This window comes from Pristiophorus japonicus, chromosome 13 (assembly GCF_044704955.1).
Source record: "Pristiophorus japonicus isolate sPriJap1 chromosome 13, sPriJap1.hap1, whole genome shotgun sequence".
Lineage (NCBI taxonomy): Eukaryota > Metazoa > Chordata > Chondrichthyes > Pristiophoridae > Pristiophorus > Pristiophorus japonicus.
In genome coordinates, this window is record NC_091989.1 from 120,943,582 (window position 1) to 120,959,507 (window position 15,926).

Sequence of the window (15,926 nt, forward strand, 5' to 3'; positions counted from 1 at the left end):
GCTCACTGTTCTGTACCCTGTGTACTCTCCCCACTCACTGTTCTGTACCCTGTGTACTCTCTCTCCCCCACTCACTGTTCTGTACCCTGTGTACTCTTCCCACTCAATGTTCTGTACCTTGTGTACTTCTCTCCACTCACTGTTCTGTACCTGTGTACTCTCTCTCCCCGCTCACTGTTCTGTACCCTGTGTACTCTCTCTCCCCGCTCACTGTTCTGTACCCTGTGTACTCTCTCTCCCCGCTCACTGTTCTGTACCTTGTGTGCTCTCTCTTCCCGCTCACTGTTCTGTACCCTGTGTACTCTCTCTCCCCCACTCACTGTTCTGTACCCTGTGTACTCTTCCCACTCAATGTTCTGTACCTTGTGTACTCTCTCCACTCACTGTTCTGTACCTGTGTACTCTCTCTCCCCGCTCACTGTTCTGTACCCTGTGTACTCTCTCTCCCCGCTCACTGTTCTGTACCCTGTGTACTCTCTCTCCCCGCTCACTGTTCTGTACCTTGTGTGCTCTCTCTTCCCGCTCACTGTTCTGTACCTGTGTACTCTCTCTCCCCCACTCACTGTTCTGTACCCTGTGTACTCTTCCCACTCAATGTTCTGTACCTTGTGTACTCTCTCCACTCACTGTTCTGTACCTGTGTACTCTCTCTCCCCGCTCACTGTTCTGTACCCTGTGTACTCTCCCCACTCACTGTTCTGTACCCTGTGTACTCTTCCCACTCAATGTTCTGTACCTTGTGTACTCTCTCCACTCACTGTTCTGTACCTGTGTACTCTCTCCTCGCTCACTGTTCTGTACCCTGTGTACTCTCCCCACTCACTGTACTGTACCTGTGTACTCTCTCTCCCCCACTCACTGTTCTGTACCCTGTGTACTCTTCCCACTCAATGTTCTGTACCTTGTGTACTTCTCTCCACTCACTGTTCTGTACCTGTGAACTCTCCCCACTCACTGTTCTGTACCTGTGTACTCTCTCTCCCCGCTCACTGTTCTGTATCCCTTGTACTCTCCCCACTCACTGTTCTGTACCTGTGTACTCTCTCTCCCCGCTCACTGTTCTGTACCCTGTGTACTCTCTCCGCTCACTGTTCTGTATCCCGTGTACTCTCCCCGCTCACTGTTCTGTATCTGTGTACTCTCTCCCCCCCACTCACTGTTCTGTACCTGTGTACTCTCTCTCTCCGCTCACTGTTCTGTACCTGCGTACTCTCCCTGCTCACTGTTCTGTACCTGTGTACTCTCCCCGCTCACTGTTCTGTACCTGTGTACTCTCTCTCCCCGCTCACTGTTCTGTATCCCGTGTACTCTTCCCACTCACTGTTCTGTACCTGTGTACTCTCTCTCTCCGCTCACTGTTCTGTACCTGTGTACTCTCTCTCCCCGCTCCCTGTTCTGTATCCCTTGTACTCTCCCCACTCACTGTTCTGTACCTGTGTACTCTCTCTCCCCGCTCACTGTTCTGTACCCTGTGTACTCTCCCCGCTCACTGTTCTGTACCTGTGTACTCTCCCCACTCACTGTTCTGTACCTGTGTACTCTCTCCGCTCACTGTTCTGTACCCTGTGTACTCTCTCTGCTCACTGTTCTGTACCTGTGTACTCTTCCCACTCACTGTTCCGTACCTGTGTACTCTCCCCGCACACTGTTCTGTACCTGTGTACTCTATTTCCCCGCTCACTGTTCTGTACCTGTGTACTCTCTCTCCGCTCACTGTTCTGTACCCTGTGCACTCTCTCTCCCCGCTCATTGTTCTGTACCTGTGTACTCTCTCTCCTCACTCACTGTTCTGTATCCCGTGTACTCTCCCCGCTCACTGTTCTGTATCTGTGTACTCTCTCCCCCCCACTCACTGTTCTGTACCTGTGTACTCTCTCTCTCCGCTCACTGTTCTGTACCTGCGTACTCTCCCTGCTCACTGTTCTGTACCTGTGTACTCTCCCCGCTCACTGTTCTGTACCTGTGTACTCTCTCTCCCCGCTCACTGTTCTGTATCCCGTGTACTCTTCCCACTCACTGTTCTGTACCTGTGTACTCTCTCTCTCCGCTCACTGTTCTGTACCTGTGTACTCTCTCTCCCCGCTCACTGTTCTGTATCCCTTGTACTCTCCCCACTCACTGTTCTGTACCTGTGTACTCTCTCTCCCCGCTCACTGTTCTGTACCCTGTGTACTCTCCCCGCTCACTGTTCTGTACCTGTGTACTCTCCCCACTCACTGTTCTGTACCTGTGTACTCTCTCCGCTCACTGTTCTGTACCCTGTGTACTCTCTCTGCTCACTGTTCTGTACCTGTGTACTCTTCCCACTCACTGTTCCGTACCTGTGTACTCTCCCCGCACACTGTTCTGTACCTGTGTACTCTATTTCCCCGCTCACTGTTCTGTACCTGTGTACTCTCTCTCCGCTCACTGTTCTGTACCCTGTGCACTCTCTCTCCCCGCTCATTGTTCTGTACCTGTGTACTCTCTCTCCTCACTCACTGTTCTGTATCCCGTGTACTCTCCCCGCTCACTGTTCTGTATCTGTGTACTCTCTCCCCCCCACTCACTGTTCTGTACCTGTGTACTCTCTCTCTCCGCTCACTGTTCTGTACCTGCGTACTCTCCCTGCTCACTGTTCTGTACCTGTGTACTCTCCCCGCTCACTGTTCTGTACCTGTGTACTCTCTCTCCCCGCTCACTGTTCTGTATCCCGTGTACTCTTCCCACTCACTGTTCTGTACCTGTGTACTCTCTCTCTCCGCTCACTGTTCTGTACCTGTGTACTCTCTCTCCCCGCTCACTGTTCTGTACCCAGTGTACTCTCTCCCCCCCCACTCACTGTTCTGTATCTTGCTGCAGTCTCTCTTTAGTTAAGCTTGGGAAGAAAACTAATGCTGGGTTTGCTCTGTGGATTCAGCAGTTGCTCTGCATCATTCGCCCGCCTGTTCTCCTGGCACATGCAGGACCACTGCTGTGGATTATTGTACCACTGTCACAGGGCATAGTCAATAATAAAGTTAAATTAATGACTGCCTGCAGAATGATCTGGACATTTATTACAGTGTCACATTTCAAAAGCTTTACTGATCTCTTCAGCACACCTTATTGCTTCCAATGGCAGCTTGATACCAGACAGTGTGATGCACTTCAAGGATAAACAGTTGCTGAAGAACTGCTTCATCGAAGGAGGGATTTCCCGTGCTTTCCTGCAAGACAAGACATAGAATCATAGAAATTTACACTGACAACAAGAGGCTATCCAGTCTAATCCCACTTTCCAGCTCTAGGTCCGTAACCCTGCAGGTTACAGCACTTCAGGTGCACATCCAAGTACTTGTTAAATGTGGTGAGGGTTCCTGCCTCTACCACCCTTTCAGGCACTGAGTTCCAGACCCCCACAACCCTCTGGGTAAAGAAATTTCCCCTCAAATCCCCTCTAAACCTTATATCAATTACTTTACATTTATGCCCCCTGGTTGTTGACCCCTCTGCTATGGGAAATAGGCCCTTTCTATCCACTATATCTAGGCCCCTCTTAATTGTATTCACCTCAATGACAGCACAGACTATAATCAGAACAGACTCTGCATGTGAATCTGTACTTGTCTCACCAGAGACATTGGGGTAGATTTTCAACTTGCCACCAGACAGTAAAACTGGTGTTAAGGATTAACCACCCATTATATAAATCAATAGAAATGGAAATTGGGTGGTTTCTATAATGGGCAGCTGACCTACAACGTCAGTCTCACGCCCGGGTGGCAAATTGAAAATCTTCTGCATCACACGAGAAGGCCCCTGAAATGAGGGATAATTCAGTGGAAGGTTTTCAAAGAAGCCACACAGGCCAATGGGAGGGGTTAGGTTTATCTCTTTTCACTGATTTTTCTGTCTGCTCAGCTCATCATGTCAGGATGTTGCTGGGTAACCTTATACATTTCTTTCCTGCAAACCGTGTCCTTAACTAATAGGAGGGAATGATCGCAAATATATTTTGAGAGTCACAATCTTGAGCAATGACTTGCTTAAGATTTACCCCCTGAACCTGCCATAAAGCAACTCCCACATTTCTTTTGTTAAACAGAGTTTTACTCCATACAGGTCAATGATCTGCATCTCACACAGTCAGTCAGTGTTTTGATTTTCATGTCCCCTTGTCCCCATTTGCTCCTCAATTCCCTTCTCACTCACACCTCAAGCTGCTGTACCAGAGGATCCAAACTTTATTAAACATGGTGCTGTCAGGAATTCCTGAACCCATGAAACTGTTCCCACTCACTACATGCTGAATTTCTGAATTTCAATCCCCTGGAGCAGCAGTATCAAGTACGGTGAGGTTCGGCCCAGCTCCCTTGCACACTCCCACCTTCTGGGCTCTTCAGCCATCCAGCCTACACTTTCCCATCACGTGGGATCCCGCATCACCTGGCCTCATCCCCATCTCTATAGTCTCCCGATGCGTCAATGCAAATGCTATGATAATACCTTGTTAAGAAGTAAGACAAGAGTGAGGTCGGATGAGGAGGTGAAGAGTGTCGGTGTGAGGGAGGAGGTTAAGAGTGTCGGAGTGAGGGAGGAGGTGAGGAGTGTCGGTGTGAGGGAGGAGGTTAAGAGTGTCGGAGTGAGGGAGGAGGTGAGGAGTGTCGGTGTGAGGAGGTGAAGAGTTCAGAGTGAGGAAGGAGGTGAAGAGTGTCGCTGTATCACTGTGACAACTGAATAAACACTTTAACAATCAGCTTTAGCAACAGTGATATCAATACATATCCACAAATTCTCTACAAGAAATGAGGGAAACCGCCCAGATGTTTTGCCACAACCATCCACTATCAGAGCGATGGAATATTGGGTATACCTACAGCTTCAGACAAGCCTGTATCCTGCTGCACTCTCAGTGTAATTACACGTCAAAGTCACAATTCGGAGTTATTTTGAGTTGTCAGCTTGTTTTTAATGGCGGTGTCAATGTTTTCTGGTTTCCTAGGTCGACATTTACTGCTTCTTCCTTCCCTACAGACTCCTAGGCCCCAAGTTTCCACATGATTTGCTCCTGATTTTTAGGAGCAACTGGTGTAGAACGGAGTATCTTAGAAATCGGAATTCTCGCCATTTAGTTTGCTCCAGTTCTAGTCAGTTAGAACAGTTTCACTTTGGAACAGAATTTTTTTTTCAAAAGGGGGCGTGTCCGGCCACTTACGCCTGTTTTCAAAGTTTCATCAGTGAAAACTTACTCCAAACTAACTTAGAATGGAGTAAGTGAAGATTTTTGTAGGCTCGAAAAAACCTTGTCTACACTTTAGAAAATCAGGCGTAGGTTACAAATCAGGCGTAGGGAATGGTGGGGGGGGGGGGTTTAAAGGGAAGTTTACAAACATTAAACACTTCAGTTTTACAAATAAAGAGCCATCATCAATAATAAATGATAAATACATCAATAAATCAACCAATAAATCAATCAAAAAAATTAATAAGAAATAAAAAATTTTTAAATCAATAAATAAAACATTTTCTACTTACCGACTGCAGCACCGGGAGCCCTCCAACAGTGTGCTGGGATGCCCCCACCCCCCCAGTGTGTCTCTGTCAGTGTCTCTATCTCTTTGTCTGTCTGTGTGTCTGTGTCTCTCACTCTCTGTCTGTCAGTGTCTGTGTTTCTGACAGCGGGGGGAGGGGGAGGAGGGGGGTAGAGGGAGAGAGGGGGGGAGCAGAGGAAGGGAAGGGGGAGGGATGGGGGAGAAGGGGGAGAAGGGGGGAGGGGGAGAAGGGGGAGGGGGGGAGAAGGGGGAGGGGGGAGGGGGAGGAGGAGGAGAAGGGGGAGGGGGGAGGGGGAGGAGGAGAAGGTGGAGGGGGAGGAGGAGAAGGGGGAGGGGGGAGGAGGAGAAGGGGGAGGGGGAGGAGGAGAAGGGGGAAGGGGGAGGAAAAGAGGGGGGAGGAGGAGAAGGGGGAAGGGGGGAGGAAAAGAGGGGGGAGGAAAAGGGGGGGGAAAGGAGAGGGGGAGGAAAGGAGAGTGGGGGGGGGAAAGGAGATGGGGGAGGGAGGCTGAACGGGCCGGGCCGGGGTGGAGCGCGGGTCGGGGGGGGTGGTAGGAGGGAGGTCGGTTCGGTTCGGTTCGGGTCGGGGGGAGGGAGGGAGAGGGAGGTCAGGTCGGGGGGAGGGAGGTCAGGTCGGGTCCAGCCCGGGGGCGGCGGCGGGGGGGGGGGGGTGGGGGGAAGCAGGAGTCGGGTCGGTGTCGGTGTCGGGTCCGGTTCGGAGGGCGGGGTGAGGGGGGGAGCGGGAGTAGGGTCGGGTCCAGTCCGGGGGATCGGGTCGGGTCCAGTCCAGGGGCGGGGGGGCGGGGGGGGAAGCGGGAGTCGGGTCGGTGTCGGGTCCAGTCTGGAGGCGGGGGGCAGGAAGTCGGGTTGGGAGGAAGCAGGAGCTGAGCATGGGAGGAGCCTTATTCACGGAACCCCAGTGAGGCCATTGGGCCAGGGCTAGGGGCTGCGTGCTTCGGCCCCTCCCACACAGTTTTGGGTGCCTGGAGCTACTGCACATGCGCGCCCACTGTAGCGCGCATGTGCAGAGGTCCCGGCACTGTTTTCAGCGCAGGGACCTGGCTCCGCCCCCTACAGCTCGTGCTGTGCCACGCTGCAAACGACCTGCAGGGAGCTGGAGAATCTGGAGGGTTTTTTTAGGCGCACTTTGTGGCGCGAAAAACGGGCGTCCAGGTTGGGACTGCGCCGTTCTAGGCGCGGCTCGAAACTTGGGCCCCTAGTTCCAGCAACATCCCAGAGCCAACAAGCTACAAATGGAAGTCCACAAATCCACGGAATCACAGATCTGCTAAAATGTACAGTTGAAGGAGAGGTGGGCTGTGCTATAGGCAATAGGCTCACTTTGAAATCCGGGGAGGCAGCAGTCAGAGTGCCATGGAACAGAAAGACGCAGGATCCATGGCTGATTAGCCACGTGATGTGCTCCTGATCTCAAAGCCACAGGAGGTCGAACAATGTGGGAGGTCACAGGAGGCCGAACAGTGCGGGAGGCCAGCCTCATGAGAAAGTCACTTGTGTTATTTGTTCATCCAAGCTAAGGTTTAAGAAGAGTTGTAATCTAAACAACCCCAGGCCTCGCATGAGAAACAAATTCAGTGTAAATATCCATAGGATAAGAACCTCTCTGACTATTTACTTACAGATTAGAACAACGCATTTGGTTCAGAAAATAAGGATGGTTTCATTTGCCGAACCCTTTGGGGAATTAAAAGTGATTTCACTTCAATTTCACAGGCACGCCTAATGATTAATGTTTGATTAGCAGCCACCACATAATCCAGCCAACATCACTCCAAATCCAGCTCGGATTTGGGGATGTCTGAATCTATCAGGGTCATGTGAAATGGAATGATTTGGGATTGTGTTTCTGCCAGTATCCAGCCCTGCTTCAAGTCCATCACTTTATAGAGAACTCAACCAGCAGAAAAGGAATTTCAATTGGTTTCACTTCAATAGGTTTTACTTACTTGTGGGAAGAAACATTTCGGTTGAGGATTAGAGAGGTCAGATGTGCACAACACCCACGATTCAATGCTCCAAAAAGCTGACAAAAGGGAAACAGAAAATCAGCCATGGAACATACAACATATCACGGCAGATATCAGTTTAACATTACAGTTTATCAGAGGACCGGAAAGAAGGTAAATCAGTGTCAGAGCAGTGGGAGGCATCCAAGGAGGAGATCCTCAGGGCTCAGGCCAAATATGTGTCCTTAAAGAAAAAGGGAGGGACTAACAAATCTAGAGTCCCCTGGATGTCGAGTGACACACAGGGTAGGATAAAGAAAAAAAGGAAAGCTTATGACAGATACCGAGGGCTAAATACTTCAGAATCACTAGAGGAGTATAGAAAATCCAGGGGTGAAATTAAAAAGCATATTAGGAAAGCAAAGAGAGAGCATAAAAAGTTCTGGGCAAGTAAAATCAAGGAAAACCCAAAGATGTTTTATAAATATATTAAGAGCAAGAGAATAACTAAAGAAAAGGTAGGGCCTATTAGAGACCATGAGGATAATCTGTGTGTGGAGGTGGAAGATGTGGGTATGTTTCTTAATGAATACTTTGCGTCTGTTTTCACAAAAGAGAGGGGCGATGCAGACACTACTATCGAGGGGAAGAAGTGTGAAATATTAGATTAAATAAACATAGTGAGAGAGGAGGTATTAAGGGGTTTAGCAGCTTTGAAAGTGGATAAATCCCGAGGCCCGGATGAAATGTATCTCAGCTGCTAAGTGAAGCAAAAAAGGAAATAGCAGAGGTGTTGACGACCATTTTCCAATCCTCTCTGGCTTCAGGTGTGGTGCCAGAGAACTGGAGGACTGCTAATGTGGTAACTTTGTTTAAGAAGGTAGAAAGAGATAGACCGAGTAATTACAGGCCAGTCAGCCTAACCTCAGTGGTGAGAAAATTATTGGAAAAACTCCTGAAGGACAGGATAAATCTTCATTTAGAAAGATACGGATTAATCAAGGACAGTCAGCATGAATTTGTTAAGGGAAGGTCGTGTCTGTCAAACTTGATTGAATTTTTCGAGGAGGTAACCAGGAGGGTCAATGAAGGCAAAGTGTATGATGTAATGAATATGAATTTTAGCGAAGCTTTTGATAAGGTCCCACATGGCAGACTGGTCACAAAAGTAAAAGCCCATGGGATCCAGGGCAAAGTGACAAGTTAGATCCAAAATTGGCTCAGAGACAGGAAGCAAAGGGTAATGGTTGATGAGTGTTTTTGTGACTGGAAGGATGTTTCCAGTGGTGTTCCGCAGGGCTCAGTACCAGGTCCCTTGCTTTTTGCAATAATACATCAATGATCTAGACTTAAACATTGGGGGAATGATTAAGAAATTTGCAGATGATACTAAAATCGGCTGTGTGATTGATACTGAAGAAGAAAGCTACGGACTGCAGGAAGATATCAATCAACTGGTCAGGTGGGCAGAACAGTGGCAAATGGAATTTAATCCATAGAAGTGTGAGGTAATGCATTTTGGGAGGGCTAACAAGGAAAGCGAATACACATTAAATGGTAGGACACCGAGAAGTGTAGAGGAACAAAGGGACCTTGGAATGCATGTCCACAGATCCCTGAAAGTAGCAGGCCAGGTAGATACGGAATGCTTGCCTTTATTAGCGGAGGCATAGAAGACATGAGCAGGCGGGTTATGCTTGAACTGTATAAAACACTGGTTAGGCCACAGCTGGAGTATTGCATGCAGTTCTGGTCACCGCATTACAGGAAGGATGTGATTATACTGGAGAGGGTACGGAGGAAATTTACGAGAAAGTGCCAGGAGTAGAGAATCTAAGCTATGAGGACAGATTAGATAGGCTAGATTTGTTTTCATTGGAACAGAGGAGGCTGAGGGGGTCCTCATTGAGGTATATAAAATTATGAGGGGCCTAGATATAGTGGATAGAAAGGGCCTATTTTCCTTAGCAGAGGAGTCAACAACCAGGGGCATAAATTTAAAGTAATTGGTAGAAGGTTTAGAGGAAATTTGAGGGGAAATTTCTTTACCCAGAGTGTGGCGGGGGTCTGGAACTCATTGTCTGAAAGGGTGGTAGAGACAGGAACCCTCACCACATTTAAAAAGTACTTGGATGTGCACCTGAAGTGCCGTAACCTGCAAGGTTACAGACCTAGAGCTGGAAAGTGAGATTAGGCTGGATAGCCTCTTGCTGGCTGGCATGGACATGATGGGCTGAAATGGCCTCCTTCCGTTTTGTAAACTTCTATGATTCTATGAAAACCCCTTCATAAAACTTTTTAACATACCTCAACTGCTGAAAAAATGAATATTGCTCATGGTTCCTCACTAATTGAGAACACATCACGCTTCTCCCCTCATAAGGCCTTTATAGGGCACCCCACGCTGTAATCTTGGCTTGTTCAGCCATGAACTCATTGAATGGCGGTGCAGGCTAGAAGGGCCGAATGGCCTACTCCTGCACCTATTTTCTATGTTTCTATGTTTCTATGTAACACATGTCAAGGCTCCCAAAGGCAGCATCCTGGAATGATAGGAGGCAGGAAAAGGAGCTACAGTGCATGCATCATAGTTTTATCGAATCCTGACAAATACATGTGGTTTGCTTGAATCAGCCTTTCTATAGACTGCTAAAAAGCCAATTTTTGATATTTGATGATGCAGCTATTTTGAAGGGAATATGTCATTTTGTAGAGACTTGTCATCTGGTGATGCAATGGCGCCATCTGTTGGTGCCCTAACACACTTCAACAAATCAGAAAAATATAGTGCATTGTGAAGAGTTTGAAAATGGTAAGTTCTTGAAATAAGACAGAGACTAACACAAGGGCTAAACTGACAGTCATTATCGAGTTCTGGGAAGATAGGGATAATGTCAGAAAACTGCACCAAAAGGCTGTGGTACTTACAGAATCCAGGGCACAATCAGTACCAGACAGATCCAAGTGTACCAGCGCATTCGGACGGGAAAGGAAATTATAAAAGTTCTGACACAAAAAGAAAATAGAAGCCATATTTGTAAACATTCTGTATGAGATGCCTGGAGTCATGATTAAGTAATAAATATTTAATTGTAAGGCTGAATCTTTAAGTATAAAACAATATTCTATTCTTCCCTTTATTTCCTTTGTGCCTAAATAGAGATCAGAATAGAATAGATAGCTGGCCTCCTCATCAGAGGGGTCACTTGGTGTGGTTTCAAAGCTGGGAGCAGTGACGCAATGACTCAGTGTCAAGTCTAATGCTCCCAGCACCCTTACTACTTAAAGAGTGTCTCAGTCACTGAAAGGGCCAGCATTGACTGCTTTCTAATGCTGTTGTCACAGTGGAAGCACTGAGTGTGGAGAGGTACCTGGTTTGACAGTGGTGAGCTGACAGCACACAGGTATACTGCCGGCACCACACAGTTCCCAGAGAGAAAAGCAGAGCACTGCTGCTACCGGATTTCTTTCCTGTTACTGTCGCAACAAAGGGTTCTCGTCCTTCAACAATAACCTCTGCGTGGCTCAGGCCCAAATGCTTATTCAACAACAAGCTTTAATATATATTGACTCACGATAATTGTCTTCAGATTAGATTAAATTACGAGCAAGTAAATGACAAGTATGTAATACAACCTGGTTCGTAGGCTCAAGGTGATCACTTTTGGCTTCTGCAGGCTGCCTGCTCGGCTGTGGACTTCCAACAGTCCTGAGAATTCTAAAAATTACTGACTACTAGTCCTATAACTATACCCAATAAGCCATGGTTTAATTACGTACATACTGGCTTTGCCTCTGACCGTATCCTGTTGCTCACCATCTTTTTATCTGTAAGTGTCTGGTCCTTGCAGCTACAAGCTCAGTCTGCTCCCAAATAATACAAGCTCAGCTAGTAAGTCAAGAGGAGACTACAACTTGCTGTACACAAGCAGGGTCTGATGGGTAAATGGTCAACTAGTCATGGCTAACTTTCTTACAATTCCTCAACTGTCTATACTCAAGGGAATGCAAGCCAGGTTTATGCAACCTGCCCTCATAATTTAACCCTCTAAATCTTGATATTATTCTGATAAATCTGCTCTCTTTCTGCTTACAAACTGTCTTTGTTCATACACAGAGACTAGACAAGACTCAGCCTCCACCAACATCCACCCTCTTGCTAAAATGTCTGGAGCTAAGTAAGCTGGCATACTTGACTATTTAGGTTTAAATTATATGATTAAAATATTCTAACAACCACATGCGAGTAATACAGACACAGAGCTCTGCTAATAAGTGTCTGAAGGCCAGTGACACTTCTAATGTTATTAGAAAGTTGACCATTCTGTCACCTTTTTACTAATGATTAGAAAATGATAGGTAATCAAACAGACCACCGGGGAGCTTCATTAAAGTATACCATGTGCTGAAGGCTGTCTCATTCCAAAACTGAAACCTGGGTCAGCTGCAGTTATAATGTGCACTTCGCAATTCCTGTGAAACCAAATCTGCTCCACAGCAACACAACATGTGCAGTATAATGCTACTGTTAAGCAGTTTTATTACTTAAACATTTCCATTTGCAATTTAAGATGGGACTTCCTGCAATAATTACTCAGGTTTCAAAATGTCCACCATGTTTCAGCTGTTGAAAATTATAAACTCTGATTTATTCTGATGCAGCAGGTAAATTATGGGAATTGGTATTCTATTTTACTAATTAGCATACAAATTAACTGAGAAAATCATCTACAGAATCTAATAGAAACAAGCTAGAAAAAGCTTGTGTCAAACACTACAATGGGCGTCAAACAAACTTGTAGATTGTGCTTTGATCTATTTTCCTATCCATGATTATTCCTAGCAAATGTAGGACAATCCATAAAAAAGGGAGTGTTGAATTAGTCAGTGCGGTTTTGAGCAGCATGTTTGGTCATTGGGGGTAATTTTGAAATCAATAAAAATAAAACATTGAGAGAGATAATATGGGCTGCTGATTTGCTATCATCCATTTTACACTATCGCCAAAGTCAAAATGACCCCCAGTCACTTTTAAACAGATCAGCTAAAATCAGTGTGGGAGTGTGACACGGTTTGCAAGCTCGGCCATTTTACTAATGAGAAACATTAGTTCCAATAATTGCAAACTCAAACTGGGAGTGGATCTGAGAATGTCTTTTGTGAAGGAAGTTATTTGGGCTTTAGTAAGAAGCTTTTTAGAAATAGGAACATGGAAGTTTCTCAGCTTCACCTTTATTTGCAAGGGCCGGATTTTCAGCTTTCAGGGTTTTTCGGCAAAAACAGTAACGATACGTCAAAATTACCGTTTACATTGTGCTACCGTTTTTAGGCCGAGCTTTCGGCCTCTATGCCTGCACCAGGTCAGTAAATGAGGCGTTGCATGACTATTAGCGGCGCAAAACACAAGTTTGGGCAACTTTAGTCCATGGTCATTTGCCCTGTGAGAGAGGCCTTGGGAGGGGGAAAAAAAATCAAATAAAATTGCAAAAAACATTCCAAAAACATTCACAAAACCCTTAGCTAGAAAATCGCTGAAAAATAATTTAAAAATAAAAACTTTAACTTATCTTTTTTGCAGGTTTTCATACTTAGCGCTGCTGGCAGGGCTGCACTGACAGGTTTGACCTGTCGGCATTCTGGGCGCGCGCGTATGGGTTGAGAGAGTGCCGAAAGTATGACAGTAACGCAATCCGCGTCGTTACATGTCAATGTACCTCTCCCCGTGGTACGTCCCATTGCTGCCACAAACAACAAGCTCAGGATCCCGCCCGGGCTTTGCGACCGGATTTTCGCTGCGGAGGGTCAAAACATGGCGAAAACCCGGTCGCAAACCAGCCGAAAATCCAGTCCTGTACACTATTATTAGTGAGCTGAGTTGCCACACAGTTATATGTTCTGAGATCCAATACATTATAGACCAGATGAGAATATTCAGACGCTGAATTCAAAGTTAAGGCACTTCAGAAACCAAAAAGGGGGTTATGTTGAGGTCTGTGCCACTGCTTCCATCCACTTACACAGGTATCTTCGGCAGCTAATATCCCGGGATTCCCAGAGAGGTCCAGGTGAACAAGAGAGGATGCGAAAGTTTCATTAACAATAAATGACTGAGCCAAAGAGTTAAGCCCTGAAAAGGTGAAGAAAAAAGGTGTAAACACAGTGTAGGTTACAGAAAGAGATCAATAACAAAAAATAAAGTTATGCCTGGCTGGATTTTCGGTTGTTGCCGCCTCTGTTTTCGCCCCTGGGGGGGGCGACAATGGCGGCGGTATGCTCTTCCGGTCGGGCGGCCAGCTTCCAGAGCCCTGCCAGGGTTTTCGGTGCCGGTTTTGGTGGGGCATGGAGCATTACCACCTGGAAGAGGCGAACCGGTATGCAATTACCCTGGTTGCGATACCGGCTCAATTTTTGGCTCTAGCCCGATCCGTAGCACTCAGTAGAGCGCCCTGCTGTGACCGCCTGTGAAGGCGGGCGGTCCGACTTGTAGCAGCTGCACTGAGGTAAGTAATGTCAACCTCAGGTAAAGGTGATTGTTTTTTTTTGTGATTTATGTTGTGGTGGTGTGAGTTGTTTAGTTTATTGGGAATGTTTTTGGTGTTTACCCCCCACACCCCCAGGCCTCTCTTGGAGCGCTCCAAAGCCGGCTGTTTAGCTCAGGATTTTCGCATGCTCAGCCAACCGAGCACCAAGAGCGGTGTGCAACGCCTCCCTTGGCACTCCATCCCATACTCAGGGCCCAGTTCCCCAATTTTGCTGACTGAGGCGCAAACTTTTCCCAGGCGCTATCAGGAACAACCCGCCGTCATTAATGCCCCGAAATGAGCAAAGCCAAAAATCCAGCCCATATCTCATCTGAACATACTACTTTATAACAAAAGTAAAATACTGCGGATGCTGGAATCTGAAATAAAAACAAAAATGCTGGAAATCTCAGCAGATCAAGCAGCATCTGTGGAGCGAAACAGAGTTAATGTTTCAGGTCTGTGACCCTTCGTCAGAACTGACTTTTTGGGCCCAAGTTTCCACATGATTTGCGCCTGATTTTTAGGAGCAACTGGTGGAGAACAGACTATCTTAGAAATCGCAATTCTCCACATTTTTTTTTCTGCAGTTCTAGTCAGGAAGAACAGTTCTACTTTGGAACAGAATTTTTTCTTCAAAACGGGGCGTGTCCGGCCACTGACGCCTGATTTCAAAGTTTCCACAGTGAAAACGTACTCCAAACTAAGTTAGAATGGAGCAAGTGAAGATTTTTGTAGAACTGAAAAAACCTGGTCTACACATTAAAAAATCAGGCGCAGGTTACAAATTAGGCGTCCAGAACGAGGTGGGGGGGAGAGGGGGGAAGGGAAGTCATTAAATTCGACAATAAATCCTTATTTATACTTCTACAAATATTATACAAATAAATTCAACCTGAATAAACATTTATAACCAAAGAAAAGATTAAATAAACCATCTTCCTACCTGTGTGAAAGTGCTTCAGGCACGGAGAATGCTGCAGTCAGCCTGAGGCGCCCGTTCTTCCCGCGGTGGGGGGGGGGGGCGCCCGTTCTTCCCGCGGGGGTGGGAGGAGGCGCCCGTTCTTCCCGCGGGGGGGGTAGGAGGCGCCCGTTCTTTCCCACGGGGGGGGGGGGGAGGAGGCGCCTGTTCTTCCCGCGGGGGGGGTAGGAGGCGCCCGTTCTTTCCCGCAGGGGGGGGAGGCACCCGTTCTTACCGCGGGGGGGGGGAGACGAGGCGCCCGTTCTTTCCCACGGGGGGGGGAGGAGGCGCCTGTTCTTCCCGCGGGGGGGGGGGAGGAGGCGCCCGTTCTTCCTGCGGGGGGGGTAGGAAGCGCCCGTTCTTTCCCGCAGGGGGGGGAGGCGCCCGTTCTTCCCGCGGGGGGGGGGAGACGAGGCGCCCGTTCTTTCCCGCAGGGGGGGGAGGTGCCCGTTCTTTCCGCGGTGGGGGGGGGGGAGAAGGAGACAGTGAGAAGGCTACAAGTGCTGATGGCAATGTGCTTTTATTAAAAAAATGTTCAAAAATTAAACAGCTACAAAGAACTACAAAAATGGCCGAGTGCCAATGTTTTTTTCACACTGAGCATGCGCGAACGCTCCAACGCGCACGCGCAGCGTTGCTGGCAGGAAAAAAACTAATTTAAATAGTACCCGCCCCCTCCCACTTACAAAACCGGCGCGAGTGTAGGCTCCGCCCCCCTGGGCGCCGCGCCAGGCAGACAAGGAGTTGCAGAACGCTCCAGAATTGCGATTTTTTTTTTTAGGCGCCGTTTTAGGAGCGAAAAACGGGCGCCCAGCTCGGAGGGGCGCCCGTTTTTTATCGTGTGGAAACTTGGGCCCTATAATACTACTTTATAATATGTAGGCAAGGCAACACTCTACACCAGGAGTATTTCCCCTGAGACAATAACCTACACCTGGAATATTCCCACTGAGACAGTAATCTACAC

The 15,926-nt window shown here is 47.6% G+C and overlaps 1 protein-coding gene across 1 annotated transcript in view; it reads right to left on the minus strand.

Moving 5' to 3' along the window:
- The window catches only part of carmil2 (capping protein regulator and myosin 1 linker 2), a 119,528-nt gene that overhangs the window by 80,220 nt on the left and 23,382 nt on the right, over positions 1-15,926 (minus strand). Inside the window, exons 9-12 of the mRNA XM_070896921.1 lie at positions 13,495-13,604; positions 10,406-10,483; positions 7,478-7,554; positions 3,084-3,188 (exon numbers count right to left, since the gene is read on the minus strand). Of these exons, the coding sequence (XP_070753022.1) occupies positions 3,084-3,188; positions 7,478-7,554; positions 10,406-10,483; positions 13,495-13,604 (370 nt within the window). The remainder of the gene's footprint in view (positions 1-3,083; positions 3,189-7,477; positions 7,555-10,405; positions 10,484-13,494; positions 13,605-15,926) is intronic.